We start from the raw sequence: 26,317 nt of genomic DNA, 5'->3' as shown, positions 1-26,317 counted from the left end.
CCTCCGGCTCAGACTCCCTACAGACAGTTGTTCGATCAGGAACTCGCAGAAATATGCGTCCAATCGGACAAACGTCCCCTTAGGTATATGACGATCAGCCAACATTTGGGGTAACGCTCATACACAATATCTCCACAACGCGGGGATGCACTATGCCTCCACTACTTGGCAAATGCTACGTTCAGTCCATATTGCCATAAGTCTCTGTCGGTCTGATAATGAGATCGGCATGGTAGTCAAAGGATAGCCAACATTGTTCTTGGCAAGGCCGGCGGCACGGCATGATATCCGTGTAAGGCATATATAATGGCCGAAGAACCGCCGAACAATACATCGGACAGAAGCGGAGAGAAGCAGTGAGCATCTAGCTAACGAGCACCGGAGATGGCATCACTTTCAGCGGTCTCGGGCTGGCCAGGTTCTCTACCTGACTGGTCCAATCTCAATGTATTGCACCGCAACACTCTAGCCCCTCGGGCACACTTCTACTCGTACCCGAATGAGGAGGCTGCGCTCACATTCAACCGGGAGGAGGGCTTTTTTCAGAGTCTGAACGGCACCTGGAAATTTCACTACGATGCCTCGCCATTCGAAGCTCCTATCTGGGACACGGCCAATACTACGGAGTGGGATGATATTATCGTTCCCGGCGTGTGGCAGATGCAGGGATACGGGCGCCCGCAATATACCAACATCCACTATCCAATCCCCGTTACGCCGCCAAATGTGTCGTATATGAACCCCACGGGCTCGTATTGGCGGGAGTTTGAAGTCCCCGCCAGCTGGGATGGGCAGCAGATCCGCCTGCGATACGAGGGCGTTGACAGCGCTTTTCATGTTTGGGTTAATGGCGAGGAGGTTGGTTACAGTCAGGGCAGCCGCAATCCCAGCGAGTTCGACATTACGGATTACCTCTCGTCGGAAGGTACCAACACACTTGCTACGCGCGTATACCAGTGGTCTGACGGCACGTATCTCGAGGATCAGGACCAATGGTGGCTTTCTGGTATCTTCAGGGATGTGTACTTAGTCCCGTTTCCCAACTCCGCCATCACGGACTTCTTCATTCAGCCTGAAGTCGATGACGGATTTGCTAGCGGTACGCTAAAGGTCAATGTTACCATCCAGGGTGAGCACGGGAACCTGAGCGTCAAGGTCTTGTCCCCAGGCGGCAACGTGATTGACGAATGGATTGGGTCTTCATCCACCATCTACTCCAAGGATATCAAGGGCGACGACTTTCTACTCTGGTCTGCGGAGACGCCGAACTTATACACTGTCCTGATTGAGTTCAATGGACGCACCATCAGCCAAAAGGTCGGGTTCCGCAGAGTAGAAATGAGTGGCTCCAATTTCCTTGTGAATGGCCAGCCGATTATTATCTACGGTGTCAATCGCCATGAACATAACTACACCTCTGGTCGAACAGTTCCCTACGAGTCGATGCGCGCAGACTTGATCCGAATGAAGCAATCCAACATCAATGCGATCCGCACAGCTCACTACCCTCAGCACCCGTCATTCTACGACGTCGCTGACGAGCTAGGATTCTACGTGATAACCGAAGCGGATCTTGAGTGCCACGGCTTCCGCGATATTGCAGGTTCTGAAGAGAACGCCGCGGCTTGGACCTCCGATAACCCTGAGTGGACGCATGCATACCTCGACAGGGCCGAGCAACTGGTTGAGCGTTACAAGAACCATCCCTCCGTCATCATGTGGTCGCTCGGAAACGAATGCCAGTACGGCCAAAACCAGGCTGCCATGTACAAATGGATCAAAGAACGGGACCCCTCACGGCTCGTCCACTATGAACAGGACCACAATGCTGAAACGGCCGATATATACAGTCAGATGTATTCCTCGCCCGATACAACGCTGGAGCATATGGCCAACCACACGGACAAGCCTCTCATTCTATGCGAGTTTGCACAGTAAGTTTCCCCGCCCTCTATAACAGCAGACTGCTGACTACTCCAGTGCCATGGGCAACGGTCCTGGTGGGCTGAGAGAATACATCGAGCTGTTCCGTTCACACCCGCTCTCCCAAGGAGGACTAGTCTGGGAATTCAACAATCATGGTTTGCTGAAAAAGGAGGGGGATCTGGAATACTATGCCTACGGTGGCGACTTTGGTGATGAGCCGAACGATGCAGACTTCGTCATGGACGGCCTGACCCTCTCAGACCATACCCCGATGCCCAGTCTCCTCGAATACGCAAAGATCATCCAGCCCGTCTCGGTGAAACTGACGGACGATTCAAGCAGCATGGTCATAACAAACCACTACGCCTTCGTCGATCTCAGCGGTCTCGATGCTTCTTGGCATACGGTCCAGGATGGCGAAACCACAGAGGCCCAAGAGCTAGATCTGCCTCCTGTTTCTGCCGGAGAAAGTCGCACTGTGGACTTGCCGCTCGATCCGTCAAGCCTTTCGAAAGAGACATGGCTCACCATCGAGTTTAAGCTCAAAGAAGACAAAGCTTGGGCAGATAAGGGCCATGTCGTCGCCTGGGACCAGCTATATTTCCCCGGTTCTTCTGCTTATACCTCCTCGAGCAAGCGCTCCACTCCGATCTCTCGCCAGGCTTCGGGAGACCTGGAAGTCAAACAAAACCAAACAAGCCTCCGAATCGCAACCGGCACATCAGTCTTTGGTTTTAACTTGATACAAGGAAACGTCACTTGGGAAGCCAACGGCGCAAGCCTCTTCCAGCGCGGCCCCGAACTCTCCTTCATCCGCGCCATGACCCAAAACGACGAAGGCCAATCCGGCAACGAAGCCGAGTGGGATGACGCATGGGTCGGCACGATGCACACCCAAGTCCGCGATGTCACCTGGCGGAGCTCCGACACTGAAGCAACAGTGCACTTCAAAGTCCGCGTCGCGCCGCAAGTCCTCGAATGGGGCGTCGAAGCAGACCTCATCTACACGATCTCCACAGGGGACTCTGAACCAACACTCCACATCCACGCCACCGGCGAGTTCGTAGGAACGAACACCCCCTCTGTTGTCCCGCGCATCGGCCTCCAAACCATCCTTCCCTCGTCTTTCAACTCCGTTCGCTGGTTCGGCCGCGGCCCCGGCGAGAACTACAAGGACTCGAAGCAGGCATGCCGAATCGGCGAGTATTCTGCAACAGTAGAAGAACTCTTCACGCACTACGACTACCCCCAGGAAAACGGCAACCGTGAAGACCTGCGATGGCTACAGATCTCGGACCCTGACACCGGCGTAACTCTGGACGCGCGGCGCGCGGACGCAAGCACGAATCAGACTGCCGTTGAGGTCTTCAGCTTCACGGCGTCACAGTATATGCCCATTGACCTGAACAACGCGAAACATCCTTTCGACTTGAAGCCGCTGGATATGACGATTCTTTGGCTCGACTATGATAACCATGGCTTGGGGTCTGCGAGTGTGGGGCCCCAACCGTTTGAGCAGTACCGGTGCAAGACGGAACCGTTTGATTTCGCTTTTGAGCTTAGTGTTCGTTCCTGAGTTATTGGTGCTGTGAAGTCCGGTGACCTACTGTGTACTGTAATATGATGGGGTTGAGTTTAACTAATGCAGATCCGAGTTTAGTTTGGGGGCAGTGACAAGGGCAAGAAAAACGTTATACAGCCTCGACTATATCAGTCGACGCAGACTTCATATTAACATTAGTATTAGAAAACGGTGACTGGTAGCTACCTAACTCCACCATAAGTGCTTCTTCATGAATCATCGCTATATCCATTTGATTGCGTCGTGACAGACACAAGACAAAACTAAGGTGGTACAAGGAAGGAAAGAAGAAAAAAATGCGGGCTAACCCTCTACCCGAGCCCCGCACATGCAATAAACACCAAGTGGGATAATAGAGCTCTGAGTAGTAGTTGTGATGCGGTATAAGGGCAATAATCCCTTGCCAACTGTGCAAGTAGATGCCTTTGAACCCCTTAAGAATGCTACAGACGGCCCCAGGCATTACCGCTTAACAGGCTGCCCGTTGACCAAAACATGGGGCGTGCGTTTCTCGGCGTTCACGGAGCGCGCAGTCAGAGACGCCGGCTCGGTACCAGTAGCCAGAGCTGCAGCGCTGTTGGTAGACTGCTCGATTTCTTCATCCTCCTCATCCTCCTCGTCACTCCGCTCATCCTTCTTGATGTTGCTGAATAGGTAGTTCTTGAGAATGCGCAGAATCAGGAAAAGCCAGAAGGCATTGACGGCCTGGAGACTAGCAAGCAGAGCAAAAGTGATGTACTGGCTGATCCAGCACTTATACTGCTGTGTCTCCCAGTTCAGCTCAAAAGGCCCAACGGTACGGAATTCGGTGAGGACAGCCCAGAGGAACTTGAGGTTTAAGAAGTGGCGGAGGTAGATCCAGACGCAAACGAATACTCCGAAGTACGGAGCAGTAATGTAGGCATCGAGATAGTTGAGGGTTTTGGAAGTCTAAACGTAGAATTAGCGCATGATCTGATCGGAACACGTGGATAATGGCTTTCCGTAACATACCGCCAGGAAAAAGTCAGAGACGTCGTGAGTGATATACACAGCGAGACCGAGGTAAGTGAAGTGGAACCTGTAGCTCAATGCAATGAGAGCCAGGGTGATGATGTGGTGGCCCACAAGCTCCCTGAAGTCCTTTCGTGGCTTCTCCAGCTGCAAAAGGAGAACAATGGCCTGCTGGGCCCAGTAGCTCGCTTGGAGCAGATAATAAGCCTTGAAAAGCCCTTCGTGCTCTCTGTGGGGAAATCCTTCAAACATAGCAGTCGTGTTAAAATACCAGATGTTGGTGCGGCTCATCACGTAAAGACCATAGGGACCAAAGATGGCAAAGTAGATAGCCGTATAAACCTGCTCCATGAACCTAGCGGTTTTACCCTTTCCACGAATCCCACAGTATACGGCGAAAGGACGAATCACGCGCTGCATCAAAAATTCGCGAGTGAAAGAGAGGACGACCATGTAGAAGGAGACGAATGCGATATCTTTCGGGCCTTTTCCGTACATTACCGGGCCGCCTGGGGTTTTTGGAGGCTCCGGATAAGACAGGAAGATGGCGTAGTGAAGCGGGTTGGACGGGGTGGGATTGACGGCATATCCGGCGAGGAGAACGGTCAATATGAGGAGAGGCAACACCCAAGTATGCTTCAAACATGTGTCTTTGAACCGGCGGAGGAAGGATCGGCTTCGGCGACGCTTCGAATGCGACTTTGAGGACTTTTCGGCGGGTGGTGCGACCTGAGCACGTGTGAGCTTTTGGCACAGAAGACGTCGCTGAAATAATGTCCGAGAGATTCATACATTTTCCCAGCTTGGAGGCTTTGCGTCAATTGGACTGACCTCATTCATAGTGGACATTGCGGGAGCGCTCGTGTCGCCTCGAATGTCCGACCCGAGGTTGCTGGATTTGCGCGTGCGAGCCATAATGGTGGATTTAGTGAATTCGGCCGGCAAGAGACTCTGAGCGTGTACTTCAGAGGTTTGTCTTTGGTCAAGAGCTCTCCCAGTGTCAGGTTGCTTATCGACAGAATCCAGATACGGGCAAGGAGAGTTTTGAGTCGCAGACGCCAAGGACGGCAAACGCGGAAGAAAAGAAAACAAGAGAAAAATAACACAGCAACGAAGAGAAGAGAAGAGATGAAAGGAACTATGCACAGGCAAGAAGTGAAGGGGAGAAGGAGAGTCGTACAGGCCGGGCTGATGACGGTCAAGCTGGAGGAACGAAATCCAGGGGGTCATTTTGGTTTTTTGCTGCAATCACGTTGGCAGGCTTGGCACTCCACCCTCCTCTCCACGTCCACCAAGAGGCTACAGGAGACCTTCAGGCGCCCACCCACCAATGGCACTGCCTTTCCATTCTTCAAATCTCACGGATCGACCCTAAGTCAAGCTATCGAACACGCTATTCCCAATTCATTCAACGAGTATCAGCCCCGGTCCCGCAACGGATGAATAGCAACTCCGTCCTTTAAATGTTGTAGCAGTCGTCGCAAGGTACTCCCAATAATTTAGCTGGCTACCGATGACGACAGATAGTCCGAGCTGGAACAGAGGCGGCCTTTAAACGCTGCTTGTTTTTTTTTTTTTTTTTTTTTTTTTTTTTTTCTTTTTTTTTTTTTTTTTTTTTTTTTTGTTGTTTTTCATAATAGACTTTTTTTTTTTTTTTTTTTTTTTTTTTTTTCAACAGTACAGAGTAGCCTACGGTCTCCAGGGTACGGCCGCCTTTTTCGGAAACGAACAACAGAAGAAGACGCAAGAGAAGAAATCCCTGGCCTGGCTAAGAACAAGAAGTCAAAGTTATTTCTTTTCTCGGTAACAGTATGGAGTAGCTACGGAGAGTAAGCTTGCTCGGAAATTTCCACTCCATTCCCTAGATAAGTTGAGATTAGCTCTATACTGAGTGGGACGAGTGCCGGCTTGCCTGCAGCGGAGGTGACTAGAGCCCAGCGATTGTTTGCCGATCAAAGGCAGCAATTGTTTGCACGCCGTAGAGCCGCTCCATTTTGAGCACTCGAGGCTAACCTGTCCGAAAACCAAGCTTCGTTACAAGACTCGGCACGGCCTGTGCTTTTCGGTCTATAGTACCGATTGACCCACGCAAGTATCGGGCAGGTAAGGAGAAGACGGAGCTGGCGGTCGAAATCCTCATTGTAGGCTTTCCACCGAGCATTCCATTTCTTCGTGGTATAATCGTTGGAAACACGCAGCCCGGTTTAAATACTGCATGACCCTCTGTTCCCGGGTCGGCAGCTTCATCATCGATGTGAATCAAATCAATCCCATAGGCAGGGTGCACAATCATCCAGCATGATTCTTGCAGTAGCACGTGAGATATGGAAAGACAATCGAGGAAGTAGACGGTAATTTGACGCTCGTTTGATTCGTCTCGCGTCGTCACTGAGCGGACTCTGAAAGCGCTTCCTTCTGTCGCATCTCCAGGGCATTTTCTCCCCATATAGGCTGTTTCCCACTACAATGTCCATCGCCGTTATCTTCTGCTGACTGGCGGGTGGCGAGTATTATTTTGTAATCTCTGCGAGTGATCGGTGCGTGAGCTGCTCTCGAGGTTAGAGGGGAAGTGGTGCGCAGGGTCGGACACGCTGCTTTGGAGGAGCGAGCTGGGAGATCCTATTCAGGTTAGTGGCATGTGATTTAAATCGAAGCTGATGGAGTCAGCGTTCGATCTGGGTTGTCGAGGCCGCCTCTGGGCCATGACCGAGCAAATAAACGCTGATGCTGGGTTACGGGCTCACCACCTCCCAGAGCAAGCGAAGGAACTGCCTGTAGGCGAGCCAATATCATTTTGCCTTTTCTCTCAATTCGTGTTGCTGACAAGCTGAAACCAAAGCGATTCCAAATGAATGCGTCACTCCCATTTTTGCAGGTCAGGTTCATACGTCGAGATAGATGGACAGCCTGCTACGAAAGGTTTGGCAAGCCAATGGGCATTTGGGTAAGTGTTTTCTGTGGCTGGCGTGAAGACTGTGGCATGCACCGCTTTTTTGAATATCGGAATTCTGCGAGGCATGTTACGCTTGGGAAATCGAGAGTTGCCATAGTACACCAAGACCCCGAGAGGGAGGCATTTCTTGGAGATCGAGGGCTGTCAGATCAAGAACTCGTTAGGGCTTGTTGACCTTCGCCCACGCACGAGCAAAAGAAACAACGTGGATGAGTGCAAGTCGCAGGCTATCTGCCAATCAGGAGCTGTTGTATAAGGGATATCAGGCCGATTCTGACCGTACTGCTTCCCAGGAACGTTTTGGTGGATACCTGTAAGGCTACGCCGGATTCAAATGTTCCAGTAAGCTGACACAGCAGCTAGCGCAGATTACCCTGGTTCTGATACAGCGCCCTTTCGGGCTGGGATTTCCGATAGCCTCCATCAAAAGCCGCCGCCCCCGGCCGATCAGGCCGCTAATGGGTCTTCCGATTCATAGCCATACCCTAAACCTACTCCGCATTATGGGAGTGGGGATATGTGGTCTTACCGATCGTCATTTGTCAGAGACGCGCAAGCTATACAAGGCGTCTACGACCGGAGCAGTAATCATTCACGAGAATCAATGTCTTGAAGATGCCTTCTATTCTCCTATATTTGCGATCTACGCTGGACTAAAGAATGTAGGTAAGCAGTGAGATATCTATACATCAGTGAGCAGCAGGCTTAGACTCTCTCTTCGCCCTTAGTCTTTCTTCAATGACCTGTTTCCGTTCCTTTCGAAGGTTTCTGGCATATCTCACGCCGAATCCATGCTCGAAAACCTCCTTGATTTCCTCAAGGACCAGGCCCGAGACTTCGGGGTAGAAGAAATAGATAAGAATATAACTGACTCCGCAGATACCGGCGTAGAAACCGAACGTTCCCGCCATCGTCATGGCGTTGGTCATGGACAGGAACGTGCTGGAGACGATGACATTGCTCGCCCACGACGAACAAGTCATCCACATGGTTCCCATTGCTCGCACTTCTAGAGGGAAGAAGTCGGCAGACATCCATGCCGTGTTCCCCACCGATACGCCGTAAAAGACCACAAACCAGATAATGAATACTAACACCACGATGGCGGGCGTAGTCACGGACTGAGGGGCGACCTCCGTTGCGTTCACATCAACATGGATGAAACTGAAAGCCACCGAAACAGCTATCAGGCCGGCGCTCATTCCCCAGACGGTGGACAGAAGCAGACGTCGGCGGCCAAGGCGATCTACCAAGATCATATTGGCAAAAGTCATGATCAGGTTCGTCCCAGCCACAACGAGGCCGACGGCCGTTGGACTGGTGAATCCCACCAACGAGAAAATTGTGGACGAATAATACATCAGTGTGTTGAATCCAGAAATCTGGGAGATGACCATCAACCCGCAGGCACAGAGCAGAGCTCGGAAGTTGCTGGGAACTGTGTGCAGCCGCACAATCTTCGCCCAGCCACCCTCGTTTCCGCTGATAGCGCGTGCTTCCTCGCACCCAGCCTGAATCGAAGCGAGCACAGATTCGAGCTGAACATCGGTAGCGCCGCGGTACAGCTTGCGTAGGACCGCGCGTGCCTCCTCCATACGGCCATTGTAAACAAGATGACGGGGTGACTCAGGGCAGAATGGCAGCAAACAAGCCAGGACGATAGGTGGCAAACCCCCTAGGCCCACCATAACCCGCCATCCATGGGGAACACTAGCAAAGGCGGCCCCGATGGCATATGCAATGACCTGTCCTCCAGTAATCGACACATTGTTCAAACCCACCAGCCGTCCACGAGCTTTTGACGGGGCGATCTCGGCGACATATAGCGGCACTATCATTGCAGCTGACCCTACCCCGAAGCCAACAATAACTCGGCCAACTGCCATTTGTGCGATGGTGTAGGCAGCTGCCTGCAAGACGGCGCCGACCACGAAGAGTACGCAACCTAGGTAAAGCGCAGTTTTACGGCCCCACTCGTTCACCAGTCAGCATAGCTTTAAAGCGTTTGCAAGCGGAACACCACGTACCCTATCGGCGGTATTTCCTGCAAAGATGGAGCCAAAGAACGCCCCTCCAGAGCAGAGCGATGTGATCAGCTCCTTTTCAGAGCTTGTGAGATATCGACCACCCAGTGCGTCTTTTATGTAGACCAAGACCGCTGAGATGATGCCAGTGTCGTACCCAAAGAGCATACCCGCAATTGAGGCAGACAGAGCAACCATCCACACGTACATGCTAATCGGGATGTCATCGACATTGGCGGCGACGGTGGCCTCGACGGCGGCAGCCTTATCAATCGTCTCGATGTGATCGCCTGTCTTGAGGGCCATATCGTCGAGGCTCAACCTCTTCTCATAGTCCGTCGACATGATTGCAAAGAAAGGACAGACCAGCTATCGAGACGCAAAACGTTCAAGAGAGAAGATAAAAAAAACTGGAGAAATATTGAGTGAAATTGAATAGGAATTAAATGGTAAGTTGATGCTTGTGAAGCCGGACACACCGCTGCCACGCAAAAAGGACCAACCTCACTGCCGAATGGCTCTATATATACTCAACCCCAGCTCTAACAAGGTCAGGAATGGGACAGTCGACCATTGTTGGTACGCCCACGTCCTACCCAAGCGGGTAAAGTGCGTCTACATGAAGACAGCCAATGAGCGGAATAACCCCAACTCAATAGCCGGGGTGCGGAGAAAGACTCGAAATCCGGGGTTTCCTTCCGTCTCCAGCCCAGCTCGCGCTCTAAGCCACGCGCGGCTAAGCGTGTGCGCCATCAGCGCCATCCAGCAAATCCCAACGCGGCATTTGCTGCCTCCTGTCGTCATTGCCCGCGACTTGTTTGATTTGTCTCCTGAGACTCAGCCAGGCGGATCCTCCTCGTGCGTGCGGGCTGGGGCAGCTGAGCGGGGGCAATTTTCCCCGGTCAAGTTTCGACTTCACAGATCGTGACGCATTTTGCAGCCAACTCGACAATCCGCCCCCTTTTTTTTCTTGGGAGTGATGAAGACCGTTGAGGGAGAACCGAGAACCATCGGAATTACAGCATTGATGTCGAATTTGTCTCAAAGTTAGAGGAAACAAGGGAGGAAGAAACAAGGCGAACAATAACGCGGAATAGATTGCCTGATGGGTAATTCACATTTGCCTCAGAAGCACCATAAAATAAGCAACTTGGCATAATAGCCAGGTACCCTATTGGTGATATTCGCCAAGGCTGGATCTCTGCGGTCATCGGTCCTGCTGAAGCAGTCGGCTACAACCCAACTTCCGACTTGTGACGCCATTTATGGGGTGATTGTCAGCTTAACCACTATAATTCTGGCAGTATGGAGCACCCCGCGATGTACTTCACACACAATGCATGAATGCTGTCGGGGTGAAATCCACGAGATAAGAGAAAAATGGCAGGGCGGAGGGCTGATCATCTAGAACCTTCCAACGTCACCAGCCATTCTCACGACGACTACTGCTGCTCTCTTTGCTCGAGAAGAGCTGTTTCAAAAATCCGATCCTTCGGGGCTGACTCTCGCTCGCTGAGCGCCCAAAGACAGCGTCATGATATCGTTTGCTTAATCCCGTGGATTGTCACCGGGATCCCGTCTTTCGATCAGGCTGTGGCATGATCGGAGCCCATCTATTCCCTATTCGAGGTACAGTGAGGTTATATTTGAAAGCTATAAATGAAAATGTTATTCAATAGCGCCCATGCTTTGGCAGGGGAAGAAGCGCTATTGGTCTAATCTGCCTCTGTACATGACCTCGCTACGAGGACCGGTTCAACTTCGGCTTTGGCTCGCAATCTGCAGGGCGAAACAAGGCGGACCGGGGTGTTGTCCAGATGCCGAGGCAGTTGTGCATTCGCTGCATTTGCGATATGGCTACTGTGTAGAGTCATTGATCGATTTGACTACCTGTGCCTTTTGCTGCATTCCATATCGTTCCGCCCATTCCGATCCTAGTCAAAAAGCTGGCTGCGTGGAGCACCAACATGCCTACCTGGATAAAGATATCACATCCATGGCTGCGTCGGGTCGTCGGGGTCGTGCCGTGCCGCGGGAATTGTCGTCGTTCTGGCTAACCTGGCTAGGTACGTTGCGGAAATGGCTTGTGCCGGCCCAACCGTCATAAACCTTCCGTTTCTCGCCTGCTTACGCCAACTTCCAAGCCTGATTAATTCTGCTTAACCTATCGGCAGTATTCTGAGAAAGTAATCCGGACATCCATGACCTCGTTTGGGCATAGGCTCCACCAAAGCGGCTGTGGCATATAGAGTTCGCTGACGGCTTGTCCGAGCTCCTGTGCTAGCACCGTAAGACCTCGTATGCGGGATTTATGGAGAAGGAAGTGCAGCTGCGCCTTCGCTATTACGCTTGGTCATCAGCCAACACATCTAGAAGAGACGACAATTGGCGCAGTGAATAGGATCCTTCGAGCTTTGCAGAGGAGGCATATTCTGGAGAGTGGCAAGGCGGCCGATAGAACCTGCCATTATCTTCCAAGACCACCAGCAGGGTGTTGAGCGCGGCGTCTCGAGGGCTATGCGATATGTTTAGTCAGATATGCCACGCGCCTTTAGCAACAGCCGATGTGTAGGCCCTGCTGCTGCCGCTGCATTCTCCAACGGCTCGCGATATGGATGGTTTCTGGATTCCTTGGTACCTGGAGGGGAAAGACTCGCGCCGTTCTCCAGACCGGGTATATTTGACTCGGAAATCGTCGGCTGTTGGCTTAGAAACACGGTAAATGAGACGGTGTCTGGCGGGAAGCATCGATGTCAGTTGCCGGTTAGAGGAGAAGGGAATAGGAGAAAGCCCCTGGGGCTGTTCAGTCCGCTGCCCATCGGGCTCTTTTGTAGCAATCTTTGGAGCTTGAATCTAGTCTGCCATGTCTAGGATACCATATACGTTGTTTACCAACTCTAGGTATAAATAACATCTGTCTAGATGTAAGATCCCTGACTACCTCGGTGGACAGCAGGGCCTTACTATACTTGCTCTTGGCTAACATGCGTCGGTTTCCTGCCAGAACTCGGTTTATGCCCCTGTTCAAGTACCTACATGGCATGAATTGACACATTCCGACATCAATGCACCCCGTATCCCGTACCGCTCAGTACGTACTACCACGAGCCCTCCTATCGCGTCCTTCGAACCATGGAAGGAGAGCGAACGAGAGATTGCTGGAACTATCCATCACAAGCCTTTGAGCATCGTAAATATACGGACACATGACTGGATGCATTCCTCTTGCGCCTGTTATCCGCTCTGTTACACGATGAAAGAGTATAAGAAGGAAAAAGAAGGGACCAGGATCAGTCTGCTTGGTTTGAGCGCCTTTGGTACATCCCGTCCGTTGCTACCTATACATAAAGGCAAGGCTGCCTAGATTGATCAATCAGTGGACCGATCATGCTTCGAGGTCCAAGATGCTATGTAGAGGAGATGAGGGCCGATTCGATTTCATACCTATTTATCCATGGCGCACTCATGCAGTCTGCTGGTCCTTCAAAGAGGCTCCTATCACGAGGGCGGCCTTTCCAGACCAAACAAGACCGGTCTTGGGCCAGATCAGATCGAGTCCCCTTTAGATCGACTCAGACCTCCAAGGTGCAAGGTAGGAAGTCAACAAATTGGATATGTCAGCAGCATAACTTGAACCTCGGGGCTTCTGCGCGTTTATGGATGCCAGGGACCTAGGTAAACCAAAACAATGAATTATCCATGTGCCACATCGCTACCACCCCACCTTGCCTCTTCGTATCTGCCGATGGCAGCCAGTCACGCCTCGACTGGGATGGGCTGGGCTGGGGTGTCCGCTTCACCTCCTAAGGTCCGGTGCCGACATGACCAGCAACCTACCGTCTACCTCACGATCTACCTACAAAGCTATGCGAACCCAGAAGTGTGTGGCACGCCAAATAGAGAAGGCCTTTGTCTGACTTGTTATCCTTTGCAACGTGCGTTATGGAACTAAGGCACTAGCCTATTTCTATGTCTTGATGATGTCTATTTCGACTTGTTGGTACAGCTGTCTCGAAAGTGAAACGGTAGGAAAGATGCCAACTGGTGAGGTTTCAGATACTAAGTAGCACAATGTAGCCATGTTCGATCATGTGATATGTGGATGACGAGATTCACCTCTAAGCTGAAATGCATTGGGACTCTCGAGTTCTACGTCGGATGGTCTATTAACATTGTGGCAAATTGGCGGGGACTTAGGGCTTGTTCTTGGATGAGAGGGAAGTCGAACGAAAGAGGGTAGGTAGGATCATAGCCCCCGCTGACATCTATTAACGGAAGGCAAGTGGCAGGCGCAAAAAAGTAAGAGAAATGGATGATAACTCTACATCATTTGTTTCATCGAGTCAGGTCGTGCATATCATTACTCCGTACTACATTAGGATCTTGTAGCAGCAAGACCAAAGTCTACCAATACCAGCACCCGCACCAGTACAGATCAAAAGCCAGAGCGAAAATCCGGAATAAGAAGAAACAGAGAAAAGAGTTAGAAAAGAGTAAAGTCACACCTAAACAGATTACGATATCGCTTCACTTCACTCTATTGCACTTGCACCATTCTGACCTCAAATCAGAAAAGAAGGAAGAGCTAAGCTCAATGAGCATTTCATTTCGGCTGGGACTCCTCATGCACGGCAACAGCTTCCGCCCTCTTCTCCTCATCGACATCAAAGCCGGTCTGCTCCAGCATCGCGGCACGACCCCGTTCGTTCTTCGTCTTCCAAGCCGGCGTTCCAATGTACTTGATACCAGCCGGATTCGTGAAAATGCCCTCTACATCCTCGAGCGTCTTACCCGCCGTCTCGGGGAACATGAAGAAAACATGCAGGAACATGGCCGTGCAGAAGACACCGAAAATGATGTATACCTTCCACTGGATGTTCACGAACGCCGGTGGAACGAAGTACGCGAGCGCGAAGTTGAAGGCCCAGTTGGACGAGGTGCAGAGGGCGTTGGCTTTGCCGCGGACGCGGAGCGGGAACAGTTCGGGCGGGTACACCCAAGACACAGGACCCCAGGAGATCGCGTACACCGCGACGAAGAGGTAGGTGCAGGCGATGACGGCTTTGGAAGGGGGACCGCGCACGATCCAGCTTTGCTGCTCGATGCCATCGAGGCCGCCGGGGGGAGCGGGATGTCCGTAGCTAGACATGAGACCGCCGTTGGCAAACAGGAATGCGAGCATTCCGGCCGCGCCGAGGAGGAGGGTAGGGCGGCGGCCCCAGCGGTCGACCCAGAGAATGGCAGGGATGGTCATGACGACGTTAATAACGTACTGGATGGAGCTCGACACGAGGAGGTTGTTTCCCTCTAGTCCAGCCATAGCGAAGACATAGGTAATGTAGTACATCATGACGTTCATTCCGGTCAGTTGGGACCAGATCTGCGTGAAGACGCCGACATGTGTGCGGTTGATCATTTTCGGCTTGATGAGTTCGAGGTAGCTGACGTCGGCGTTGTTGCGCTCAAACTCGCACATTGCCTTGATTTCCTCGTATTCGCGAAGGACGAAGGGAGCGTTGGGATCGCCGTGTCCGTGGACGAGGGTGAGAACCGCAAGACACTCTTCCCAGCGGTCTTTGCGGGCGAGCCAGCGGGGGGATTCAGGAAGGACCATCATGCCGAAGAAGAGGAGGACGGCGGGGATCATTTGCAGACCCCAAGGGATGCGGAAGGCGGCAGTACCGTTGATATAGCTGGTTCCGTAGGAGATGTAAAACATGATCATGATGCCCCAAGTGATGGCCCATTGCTGGAGCCCGACGAGGCGGCCACGTTTGGTGGGTGGTGCCTGCGCGCGTTTAGCTTGGGCTTAGGGCAGCCGGCGCGGAATGGACTGAGACATACCAGTTCAGAGATGTAGACGGGAACCTGAGCAGAGCAGATTCCGACACTGAAACCGTTGATGATGCGGCCGACAATGAGCATAGGGATGTTCTGCGCGGCGCAAACGATGATGGAGCCAATGCACCTGTTCGGTTCAATCAGACAAGCCAAAGCACAACCCTGGTCTAGGTGCCCACTCACCAAATAACGGACCCGATCTGGATCGTCGTTTTACGGCCAAAAATATCAGACAGGAACCCCGAAACCAGCGCACCAAGCCAGGAACCACCGGGCATAGCCGCGGTGATACCACCCTGGACGTCGGCAGTCGGACCACTACACACTTGCTCCCCGTTGTCATTGGTTTTTAAGGGGCCTTGTTGGAAGTAACACAGATATGCGTCTGGAGGAAGAAAGAGAAGAGACCTTTAGCTACGTCTTGGCAAGTTTGGGAAAGTTTCTAGGGCTGCTGGACATACCTGTGTTGATGATGGCAGACATAGAGGAGATATCAAAACCAAAAAGACCACCGCCAATGACGGCGATGGCCGCGATCACGTAGATGTTGCCGATGGCCATGGTGCGTGATGGACAGCCCGGCCAGTTTGGGAAGGGAACAGAAACAGGATCTGAGACTGTAAAGGAGAAAAAGCAAAGCTGGAGGGAAGAAGGACGGTTAAATAAAGAGACTCGAGTGGGCCGGAGAGCAGCCCCGGACTGGTGACTGCACTGGCTGGTGACGGAGAGTCAAAAACTCTGATGGGGCCATGAACGCACTCAAGGTTTGTTTCATTCACTTCCTGTCACTTCCATCACTTCCATCACTTCCACTTGCATAGATGTAGACTGCCAGTGGCCGATTCGGTCACCATGATCCACCAGCAGTAAGGATTATGCAAGTAAGCAAGTCGCAGCTCCTTACTCTCGGCGGCCCTTCCAACCCGCTGACACTTCCCTCATTGTCTCTATTCGGGAGAATACCTGCTCGGCTCCTCCGTACTCTGTGCTACGCCAATCACGCCCGAATAGCAGTCAGGAGACAAATGCGGGACTCCGTGGGGACTCGGGACTGGGGGACACCGGACCAATGTCACCCTGCACGGAGAGCCCACAAAGGCATTGAGCGCCATTGGCTCTTCCCGAGAAAACTGGGCCGGAACTGGTCGGGGAAATGACAGCTGAGAGGCTGAACCGTGGAAGTAACGCGTGTAAATTCGACCCGAGACTCACTAACAAGCCGGTTGAATCTCGGGCTGGGCGACTGCTGCAAGCGGCACGATCGTCGGGCATCGGCCGAAGAGAGTGCGAGAACGGTGGGTAGGGAATCGCTGGCATTTGCTGCGGAGTACAAAGTCGATCGATTCGATGATGAAAATGACAGAGAAAGAATCTGTCCGACGCTTTGGATCGGAGACCCAGTCCAATCCAGAGTCAGGAAGCCAAACTCAGAACCAACAGCTGGCAATTGGCAGAGTTCAGGTGATTCTTCGGTTGGCGAGATTGCCAAGAGCAGAAATGCCGCAGCCAGTCCGTTCAAGGGCAAGCCCGGCTTGTATTTAGCCGAACTTCTCGCACAAACAGCCACAATGCTTGATTCCAAGTCTTGTCCTGCGTCAGAGGCGTAATTAGAGTAATAATAGGAAGAAAATGGTTCGTTCCATGTCTCATTATTACCATTAGGGCTTATTAACTATAGAAAGTGAAAGTAAAAGCCAAAGCAAAGAAAGGCAGGGTATAAACAAAAAACGAGCAGATGAACAGACGAGCAGACAACAGGAAAACTGGAGTCTGGAGATATACGGAGAAAGGGCCGGAACTCTCCGTCCCCAGAGTGGAGTGTCCACTGTCCCTTGCTCGACTCCACGGTCGCGCTCACACCACGAGCTCCCATTCTGCAATGTACGCCCACGCCATCCCCACCCGGCCGACCTGTCGCTGATACTCCTCCACCGTCACTCCACGTGCATCCTCCAGGTCGCCAAACTTCGTCAATACCGCCAGCTGCACTTTCTGCCCCGGCGCGCCCAGTGTACGCGGGTCCAAGACGTCGACGTACCACACGTCGCCTCCGCCGCTGGACCCAGGCCCTCGCCAGCGTGTCAACGGGAGCCGGTCGTCTTGCCGACCGTCCAGGCCGTGGATCATGAGCAAGAACAACCCCGGCTTCGCGCGACTGTGTCGTTCCAGCGACCAGTGCTCGCAGATCAGGTTAAACTGGAAACGCATGGGTCCCGGCTCCCGAATCGAGATCCGGGCCGCAGCCGGCCGGAACGACCGTTCGCCGATACTGTGCTTCTTTGCGTCGCCAAAGACCATCGGCTGCGCGGCCCCGAGAGGTGAGTTCGGGTCCCCCAGAATGTACTCTTCCCAGGTGATCTCAGGCCGGCCGTCGTCGCGGTAAAATTGCGTGCGGTCCTTGGGGAAGTGCTTGAGCCCGAACTCGTCGTTCGTATCTGTGAACATGGCGGGCGTAAAGCTGCTGACGTACGGCATGCCTGGCCCTTGGACGTGTCCGGCACCCCAGCACGGGTCGATCAGTTTCCACTGCCCGTTGTCGATGCGGACTACGTTCCAGGCGTGTCCACTGGGAGAGTAGGGTGGGAGAGGTGCGCCGGGTGCTGGGGCGGCATAGCCGTAGCCCTTGCCGTGGCCGGAGACCACCTTGGCTTCTAGGCCCGCATGAGTAGCGAGCGTAGCAAACAGTTTCGCGTAGCCCTCGCATACGGCCAGTCCTGAGGCAAGAGTGCTGTCAGGCGTAGCTGGCTTTACGTTGTTATTGTAGAATGACACTGTATCGTAGTCTATGTTATGATGCAGCCATGTAAAGATGGCCCGGGCCTTGTCTGTGGCCGAGATGAAGGGCGCGGTGAGTTCCCTGGCTAGCCACCCAAGATCATGGGTCGGCAGCGACTGTCTCGGATACCGCGCAGCATGTGCGTCAGGCGCAGAGAAGTCGCGACATTTCAAGCACGCCGCTCCGGCCGCAGGCGGCGCCCCGTTTGATACGGCAATGCGTGGCTTCGTTGCCTGGATCGCGGAGAGATCTGGACGAGACCCTAAAGGCACTGGCGGCGGTGCACCAGCAGGCTCCGTAGTAGTGTCCGGTGTCTTCTTGTTCAGTCCTCCAAGCCCTGACCCTCGGATCTTGTCCAATGCAGCTCCCGATGGAGGCGGTGGAGGGACCCGTCTCCCCTGAGTCCGCCCGCTTGTCTCATCAGCCGGGGGACTGGGAGACTTGTCGCGCCTCTGAGGCAGTGTCGGAACCGACCGCGACTGAACACTGCTCTCCGTCGAACCGGTCGACACACCCTGGCCAGAAGACCGACGAGGCGGAAGTGTCGGTCGCGGAGGCGGCAACCGCCCATTGCTCCCCGATGTGGTAGGTTTCGGCCTCGACGGCGATACAACGGGCTGCGTGCTGGTGTTCGTGCTCGTTCGCTTCGGCGGCAACGGGGGAAGCTCTCCAACGCCCCATGGCGGCGCCTTCACGACCGACCCCGGTGTTGTAGCTCTAGTGCTCCCCGTTGACCTTCCTATGCTCGTAGACGTCGGTCGAGACACATCAGACGTTACCGAGTCGATAGACGCTGCAGACGGTCTCCGAGGTGGCAGCGATGGGGCGAGTTGGCTCGAGCTTTTGCGGGCGGGTAGCGGTGGGGGCTTTTTTTGCTGTTGCCTAGAGGCGGGCGGCGTAGTCGCGATGCCGTCCGGTGTTGAGACGCGCTGCGGAACATTGGGCGCCGGAGACTCTCGTCCTACCGATGGTGGCGGTCGGATACTATAAGGAGGGGGGGGAGGGCTGCTGACACCGTTTGACTGTGAAGGAGCTGGAGCTGGACGGAGAGCAAAGGCGGTCGGCTGCGATCCCGAGAGCGGCGATCCCGCTGCCACAGAGGTACCGGTTTGTGCCTGCTTCAGGGCCCGGATGCGGTCTTGGATGGAGAGAACCTGGGTTTCTTCAGCCATACTGCACTCGATTGTTGTTATCAATTTCCAGCCGGAAGAGACTGCAATCGATCGACGTTTCCAGATTAAGAGCGTCCAAGATCGGACGTGGCCTGGTGAGGCTCAAACCGAATGGGGCGCTTGGCGGGAGAGGGGCGCTATCAGAGCCTTTACGGCATTCAACGCCATACGGTGGAGAGAAGGAGAGTAAGAAGAGGAAAACAAAAAAGAAAAAAGAATGATAACGAAAGATAACGGGCGAGGTAGGGATATAAGAGATGCAGTGCAGTTTTGGCCCCAGGCTCGAAAAGATTGGCAGTCTCTGTAGGAATGCAAGAAACAAGGCTGAGACAACGATCGAGCCTGGCCCTGAAACGAAACGAAATCGGAGTCTGTCGATAACACTCGCAATTTATGCCTGAATTTTAAGGTTTCAATGCTCTGTCTGTCAGGCATCAACAGGCGCCTATTTCCGGAAATGCTTAAGAGCATACTCACTACTACTCCTTGACTGCATCCAACTCAGATCATCTTCCAGTGACATATCAGCTTTCTAATGAAAACTGCCGTCCATTCTGATCTAAAGCGCTAGCTCTGTCAAGTTCACGACATAATAGGCCAGCAAAAATGCCACCCCCACTTGAAGCTATCACGACATCGCGGGCAAATCAGTGCAATCAGTACAGTACCCTTTCAAAAAAGACCCTACCGCCTCTACAGCCTCAATGCCAGCAAATAGCATCCTAGTCATCTCATAATGGCGCTCTGGAAAGACCAGACCTCTCAGATACAGAATGAAGTCGACGAGGCATCGCCCGGCTTCAACCATGACTATGACCACGACCCGTTAACCGCACCGCTCAAGCGCAAGCTACACTCGCGGCATCTGCAGATGATTGCTATTGGAGGTATGCTCTGTCACTGATAGCATTTAGTCAGGAAGAAAGACTAAGAGGATATAGGAATCATCGGGCCCGGTTTATTGGTTGGATCAGGGAAAGCCTTCAGCGAAGGCGGTCCAGCAGGCGTGCTTATCAGCTTTTCGCTCGTTGGGATTATCGTTTATTTCGTCATGTAGGGCACCTTCATTAATGAATAAGAAGAAGGGGGAGTCGCTAAATGGCCATAGGCAAGCACTCGGTGAAATGGCGACCGCGATCCCAGTCACCGGCTCCTTTACAGAGTACGCGCAGCGCTTCGTGGATGACTCGCTTGCGTTCGGGCTCGGGTGGGCGTATTGGTATCTCTGGGTGACGGTACTCGCGAACGAGTACAACGCCGTCTCGCTGGTCATAATGTACTGGACCGATGCGGTCCCGCAATGGGCCTGGATCCTCATCTTCTGGTTTCTGTTTTTAGGCCTGGCGAATTTTGGGGTGCGCGCGTATGGCGAAATGGAGTTTTGGCTGTCATTGTACGTCTCACCCTGTCTGCATTTTGTTAAATGCACTGGCTGATCCGCGCAGAATCAAAGTCCTCGCACTCATTGTTTTCTTCATCTTGGCCATCTGCATCAGCACAGGCGGCATCGGCGGCGAGGTCATCGGGTTCAAGTACTGGCATAATCCCGGAGCGTTTGCGGATTCGATCAACGGCGTTGCCAGGACGTTTGTCGTTGCGGGGACGTTGTATGCGGGGACTGAAATGTATGTCGCCTCCTTTCGAGACTGTCTTTGGTGGAGATACTGATGATAGCTATCAGGGTTGGCATCACGGCCGGAGAATCCAGCAATCCCCAAAAGGCCGTCCCAATCGCGATTCGCCAGGTCTTCTGGCGCATCCTCGTCTTCTACATCGGTAGGTTCTCCCTATCTCTGGATTTCATACGAGCTAACCAAGGCTACAGGAACAATGTTCTTTATTGGCATCTTAATGCCCTACACCGAGCCCCAACTCCTCAACTCTTCCTCCTACGGCGCAAACTCTCCCTTGACGATTGCCCTCTCCTCCGCCGGGATCCTTCCCGCCGCACATCTCATCAACGCCCTCGTCGTAGTAAGTGTCATCTCGGCCGGAATCGGCTCGCTGTACGTCGCGTCACGCACAATCCTCTTCATGGCGCGGAGCGGCAAAGCACCCAAAATCCTGGGCCGCACAAACGCAGCGGGCGTGCCCTGGGTTGCGATCATCTTCTCAAATATCTTCACCTGCATCGTCTTTCTGACTCTCGGCGAAAGCGCGGGAAAGGTCTATAATGCGCTGATCACGCTGTCGGGAGTAGCTACCTTCCTCGTCTGGACGTCCATCTGCATAGCGCACATTCGCTTCCGGTCTGCCCTAACAGCGCAGGGTCAATCGCCGTCAACGCTCCCCTTCCAAGCGGCGCTGTATCCCTACGGGACTTATTTTGCTCTGCTTTTCAATATCTTTTTGATTTTTTTCCAGGGGTACACGGCGTTCCTGAACCCGTTTAGTTCGGACGACTTTGTGATCAACTATATCCTCTTGCCGGTGTTTGTGCTATTTGTTGTTGGATGGAAGGTCTGGCATAAGACGAAGATTGTCAGGCTCGAAGAGATGGATATTTGGACGGGCAGGAGGGAGAGGGTGCCTGAGGTGGAAGAGAGCGGCGGGTGGAAAGGGAAGAGGTGGAGGGGGAAGGTCTGGAGGGGGGTTGTTGGGTGATACTTTTTAAAGTCACGACTTGATGGTTTGGATCAGGGGAATGGTAAGAGTAGCCAACCTGTTTAGTGGTAGTGATGTCCATTGTGAGTACCTAGATTTACCATACATGCTCGGTCAAATGAGTTTCTTGTCCCCGATGACCAGAATTCTCATCCGTGTCTTCCATCAAAAGATCTAGCAGCCGTCGACCGTTTTCGGCCGGAGATATATAGATGCAGGATACAAAGAAATGCTCTAAACAGGCAGGGCTCAGCTCCGCCAACAGCATAGCACATCGCCTTTTCTGGGAACACTATCAAGCTGATTATATGGCGCTCCTCTGGATATGAAGCTGGCATCCTGGCCTGATATCAAAGAAAACATAGCATAGCACCATCTGCATTCAATAAGCCCAGAGCGCAATAATATTGTAGCTGTTAGCCCAAGAATATGTACATTTATTTCATCTCAGCTTCTCGGTCGTCTACTTGCTGCGACGAGCCTTCTCATCAGACTACTTTGTATAATGCAGAATTTAGTGTTCAGGAACCTAATCTCAGTTGAATACAATGTGCATATGCGTATCTATATTTGTGCGGCCTGCCGTGCTCAATGCTCGGCAATTACAGACTTGCCACTCCTGGCACTATTGCTGTATTCTAGACCGCTGTGCCGGTTCATAACTCTCACTTTCACTGGTGCTGACCTTATCCAACATCAAGCCCCATGTCCGGCGTTCGGTCCAACCCAGCAGTCTTCCGATGTATGCAGTCGCTCTAGTAATGGGTATCTCGCCGTCATGTGGGAGACCATCTACCTCTGAACCAAACAACAGTAAGGTAACCTGTCTCGCGTATATCAGCCCACTGACAGCACTGCACTCACTCTTCCACCGCACATCAGAGGTAACTGGTATTGGATCACAAGCTTCCTACTGATAACTCCCCGTAGATCTGTAAGTATCCAAGACACGCTGCTCCGTCTGCACGAATCTGATCGTGATGCTATGTTCTAACAGCGTTTTTTGCTTACGCTAACCGGCGACCAATGCCATGACCCTGGGTTGATGATAATCAGGGCGGGACCATGAAGACTGGTGCACTTACTGCGTGAAAACAAGCACTACTTGGTGTGCTCTGAGTCGCTCGCTGGCGATAGACTTGATTCCAGGACGTCCTTCCGGCTGCACCCAGTGTAAAATCCACCAATTCGACGATACCATTAAAGTCATTCTCTTCGCTCTCTTCGCTCTCTTCACTCTCCGCGCGCCCGGTACCAGGTGATCGAACAAAATCCAACCTGAGCAGGAACTGGGAGGAAGGGGAGATGTTGTCCTGAGCCTGATTTCGAGCGGCTCGCAGGATATGTATCGAGTCTATTTAGGTATGTTCGAGAAGGACTTAGGTATATATTCAGGAGTATCGTAAAGCGCATAAAACTGTAATAGCAGGTTGTAATGGCACGTTACGTTCGTGAAGTTCTGTCAAGGTATACCTAAGCAGTACCCAATATGGAAGGAACAATACTCCATAGGGAAGGTGCAAAGAGGACTCGCCCGCCCAACACTGGACTGTCAATGACGGCGCAGACCAGACAGGGGGCTCAGTTGAGGCCCAGCTGAGCTGGTTTGGTCTCAGCTGAGCTGAATGTGAGCTGGATGTCTACCGGGTGGATATTAGGAGTTCCTTAACGAAGGGGAGAGAGGCATATTGTGCAGTCCACGAGGGCAGTAGTCAGCCGGCTAGGCGTTGTGTAGCGTCAAGAACAGCCGGATGGCGACACCGTGGCCATCGCCTGGTTTTCAATTGCTCTATCGTAATGGCTGGCAGCAGACAGCTGAAAACAAAACGGTCACGGGCTGAGGCTGGTGCGGAACGGTGCATTGTGTAACGCATGGGGTTGGGAGCACAATGAATTAAATGAGATGAGGCTATATTTTGAGGAGGCTGGCTGGCAGTTGTGAGTCAGCGGACCCCGACAGTGAGCTTGGACATACTCAGAGTACAGTAGGACTCGTAGTCTATTACAATACTACACTACTGCACACTACGCACTACACTACACACTACACTACTACACTACTAGTAGTTACTAGACTAGTAGTGTGGCACGATGGCTGCCGCTAGTAAACGCGAGCGCGACGCCACCTGGGCCCTGGAGGAACCGTGCAAAGTCAAGAACTCGAGGGCGATGGCATACCTTGGGCCTAGGGCCCTAGGTACGTCCTTTGTGCGACATTCAGACCGTGGCTGGGAGCTGACTGCGTGGACGCATCGCCTTTGTCCTTGGCCTGCTTGTGTGTCGAGGTCTCCATCTATACGGATATGCACATAATGCGCATAATATTGACTCCGGCGCGGCACAATCCCGTCTACGGCTCTAGGCTCTAAGCACCGAGTCTAGAGTCTAGATTCGCAGTCGAGCAGCCATCAATGCCGACCTGATCCTGCTAGGCAGACTGGCCGAGGACTTGCGCAGGGGTAGACCAGGATCAGGACGCTGGACGCTTTCTACAAGAGAACGACGGCCGGCTGGTGGACGGGCAGAGGATCTGAGCTCCAGAGCTGGGTTAGCATCGGTCGAGTCCCCGGAGCGCCCCGGATCCGTAACCGGGCCATGTGATGGATCTGTGGATGCGGCCTTGAATACTGCCCTCCAATTTCGCGACGTATTCCCAAATAGGCCTGGCCTGGCGTTGAAGAACGGGAGTAAGACATGGCCAGGGCACGACTGCATGGGGCCGCGTAAGGCGCAAGGGTCTCGAAGTTTCGAGATGATGCCATAAGTGAGCTTTGACAGCTAGCTAGCCCAGCACAAGGGATAGATTCAGATGCGCTGTCCATGTGAACGATGATAATGATGATAACAATGATGATGATGGTGATGGTGAGACAGTATTGAGTCTCGTATAATCATGTGCTGATCCTCTTACACGCTGAGTATGCCAATTGTTTCACAGTGTTTTCGCAGCGTTTTCACAGCGTCTTCACAGCGTTTCCAGCGTTTTCACAGTGTTAGGACAACTAGCCCGGTACGTCGTTGGCCGTGGAGCACTGCTCTGATCACGACGCTGCAAGTGCGTGACGAGCCTCTATCTAATATCCAACTGACTGGGGCAGACAGGAACGTGGGGAGTGCTTGATTGTCTACAGAGTACGCTGACGGGCCCGACTCAGGGGACCCAGACGGCAGGGCTGGACTGCAGTGCGCTCAAGAGTGTCTTGTAGTGTATCCGTAGTGTATCCGTGTGTTCTCATAGTGTACTGGTAGTGTATTGTAGTGTACCGTAGTGTACGTAGCGTACGTAGTATACGTAGTGTACCGGGTCGACGAGTCTATTGAACAAAACAATAGACAAGTCGCCACCAAAAATTGGCAGAATTAGCAAAATTGGCAAGAATGGCGGAATTGTCCTGGCGACCAGTCTTGGCACTTTCCTCTTTCTTCTTGCTCATCGCACCACCGCCAATCCGCCGTTGAATCTGACAATCACTTTCCTGTCAGGTACGATCGGCCCAGCCCTGCTACGGTTGTGCTAGACGGTCGTGTTTCGATCTCGAGTCTCGATCTCGAGTCTCGGGTCTGGCCGCCCGTCGCGAGTCTGGCGGCAGGCGAATACATCTCTCTTCTGACCCTCGACGACCACGGATGAATATTTCCGTACGAGAAATTGCGTTTCGGCGTCACTGCCCAAACCGGCCAAGCCTGGTCGCCGCCGACCCCGGGCGCCCCTCGTTGAACAAACCCCAACCTTGGAGGCCCTGGACGCCGCCCAGAGACGCTTTGTGCATGCCAACTGCGGGGTGAGAACCAATGGCGGGCCAGCATGTCTCAGATGCAGCCATTGGACTGGTCGAGATTGCAATAGTGGACCCGCAATTTCATGAGCCCAGAGCAAATGAGAATCCGGGGGCGGGCCGGGGACTGCTAGTGTTGCATTTCGCGAAGAGGGAAGGAAGCCCAGGCCAATATCGCCTACAGGAAAGTACTGCATCGTCGTATATTGGGCTCCTTCTCTCATCTCTGTGCGTGCTCGTCCCTGGCCAGTCCGCCAGTCAAGCCAATCAGGTGGCCGTCCGTCTCTCCTGCCCATCGCCACCCGGGTTAGCAGTATAGGGGAGCTGGAAGCTCGCCCGTCATCGCAGACGCTAATGCCCCCCGGTCATCTATTGCGTACGAGCTGCGACCTTTTGTGTTTTTCTTGTGTTTTTTTTTTGCGTTTCCTTCGTTTTCTTTGGTCCCCTTGGTCCCCAGACGCAGCCCAAGGTTGGTCGATTGCGTCGACCCCGTTATTGACCCTGCCGTCGACCGCGGTGGCGCTGAAACGGTCGAATCGTTGGTTAATCTCCGGTCAAGCATATACCTCAATGGCGATCTCCAGTCGTTCCCTGCTGCAAACCTGGCAATTGGATCACGGCCTCTGTTGCCATAACGCCAATTCTTGATCCAATCTTGCTAAGAATAACA

At 53.0% G+C, this 26,317-nt stretch overlaps 6 protein-coding genes across 6 annotated transcripts; 2 read left to right on the top strand and 4 right to left on the bottom strand.

Annotated features, from left to right (window-relative positions):
• Positions 1 to 245: 245 nt before the first annotated feature.
• On the top strand, positions 246 to 3,736 carry BDW70DRAFT_28415 (glycosyl hydrolases family 2, TIM barrel domain-containing protein). The gene is made up of 2 exons (XM_073743680.1): positions 246 to 1,934; positions 1,981 to 3,736. The coding sequence occupies exons 1-2, from the start codon at positions 385 to 387 to the stop codon at positions 3,500 to 3,502; spliced, it is 3,072 nt and encodes a 1,023-aa protein (XP_073597296.1). The 5' UTR covers positions 246 to 384; the 3' UTR covers positions 3,503 to 3,736.
• Positions 3,737 to 5,687, bottom strand: BDW70DRAFT_28422 (TLC domain-containing protein). The gene is made up of 3 exons (XM_073743681.1): positions 5,294 to 5,687; positions 4,502 to 5,230; positions 3,737 to 4,438 (listed from the first exon to the last, which is right to left on the bottom strand). The coding sequence occupies exons 1-3, from the start codon at positions 5,414 to 5,416 to the stop codon at positions 3,971 to 3,973; spliced, it is 1,320 nt and encodes a 439-aa protein (XP_073597295.1). The 5' UTR covers positions 5,417 to 5,687; the 3' UTR covers positions 3,737 to 3,970.
• Positions 5,688 to 8,076: 2,389 nt separating this feature from the next.
• Positions 8,077 to 9,823, bottom strand: BDW70DRAFT_166933 (general substrate transporter; the record flags this gene model as incomplete). The annotated part of the gene is made up of 2 exons (XM_073742122.1): positions 8,077 to 9,427; positions 9,482 to 9,823. The coding sequence occupies 2 exons, from the start codon at positions 9,821 to 9,823 to the stop codon at positions 8,144 to 8,146; spliced, it is 1,626 nt and encodes a 541-aa protein (XP_073597294.1). The 3' UTR covers positions 8,077 to 8,143.
• A 3,992-nt stretch (positions 9,824 to 13,815) lies between these two features.
• Positions 13,816 to 16,106, bottom strand: BDW70DRAFT_28363 (sugar porter family MFS transporter). Its single transcript, XM_073743677.1, has 4 exons — positions 15,781 to 16,106; positions 15,503 to 15,704; positions 15,323 to 15,446; positions 13,816 to 15,266 (listed from the first exon to the last, which is right to left on the bottom strand). Exons 1-4 carry the CDS (start codon positions 15,878 to 15,880, stop codon positions 14,082 to 14,084), a joined length of 1,611 nt encoding a protein of 536 aa, XP_073597293.1. The 5' UTR covers positions 15,881 to 16,106; the 3' UTR covers positions 13,816 to 14,081.
• Positions 16,107 to 16,867: 761 nt separating this feature from the next.
• On the bottom strand, positions 16,868 to 19,635 carry BDW70DRAFT_28368 (uncharacterized protein). Its single transcript, XM_073743678.1, has one exon. The coding sequence runs from the start codon at positions 19,265 to 19,267 to the stop codon at positions 17,174 to 17,176; it is 2,094 nt and encodes a 697-aa protein (XP_073597292.1). The 5' UTR covers positions 19,268 to 19,635; the 3' UTR covers positions 16,868 to 17,173.
• BDW70DRAFT_166928 (amino acid permease) lies at positions 19,582 to 21,871 on the top strand (the record flags this gene model as incomplete). The annotated part of the gene is made up of 6 exons (XM_073742121.1): positions 19,582 to 20,154; positions 20,209 to 20,320; positions 20,376 to 20,660; positions 20,713 to 20,892; positions 20,949 to 21,043; positions 21,093 to 21,871. Exons 1-6 carry the CDS (start codon positions 20,004 to 20,006, stop codon positions 21,869 to 21,871), a joined length of 1,602 nt encoding a protein of 533 aa, XP_073597291.1. The 5' UTR covers positions 19,582 to 20,003.
• Between the last annotated feature and the right edge of the window lie 4,446 nt (positions 21,872 to 26,317).

The sequence above is a fragment of the Aspergillus foveolatus genome, assembly GCF_047715535.1.
Source record: "Aspergillus foveolatus strain CBS 279.81 unplaced genomic scaffold BDW70scaffold_16, whole genome shotgun sequence".
Taxonomy (NCBI): Eukaryota; Fungi; Ascomycota; class Eurotiomycetes; order Eurotiales; family Aspergillaceae; genus Aspergillus; species Aspergillus foveolatus.
Note: the sequence above shows the minus strand (reverse complement) of the source record. Positions and strands in the feature narration are given on the sequence as shown.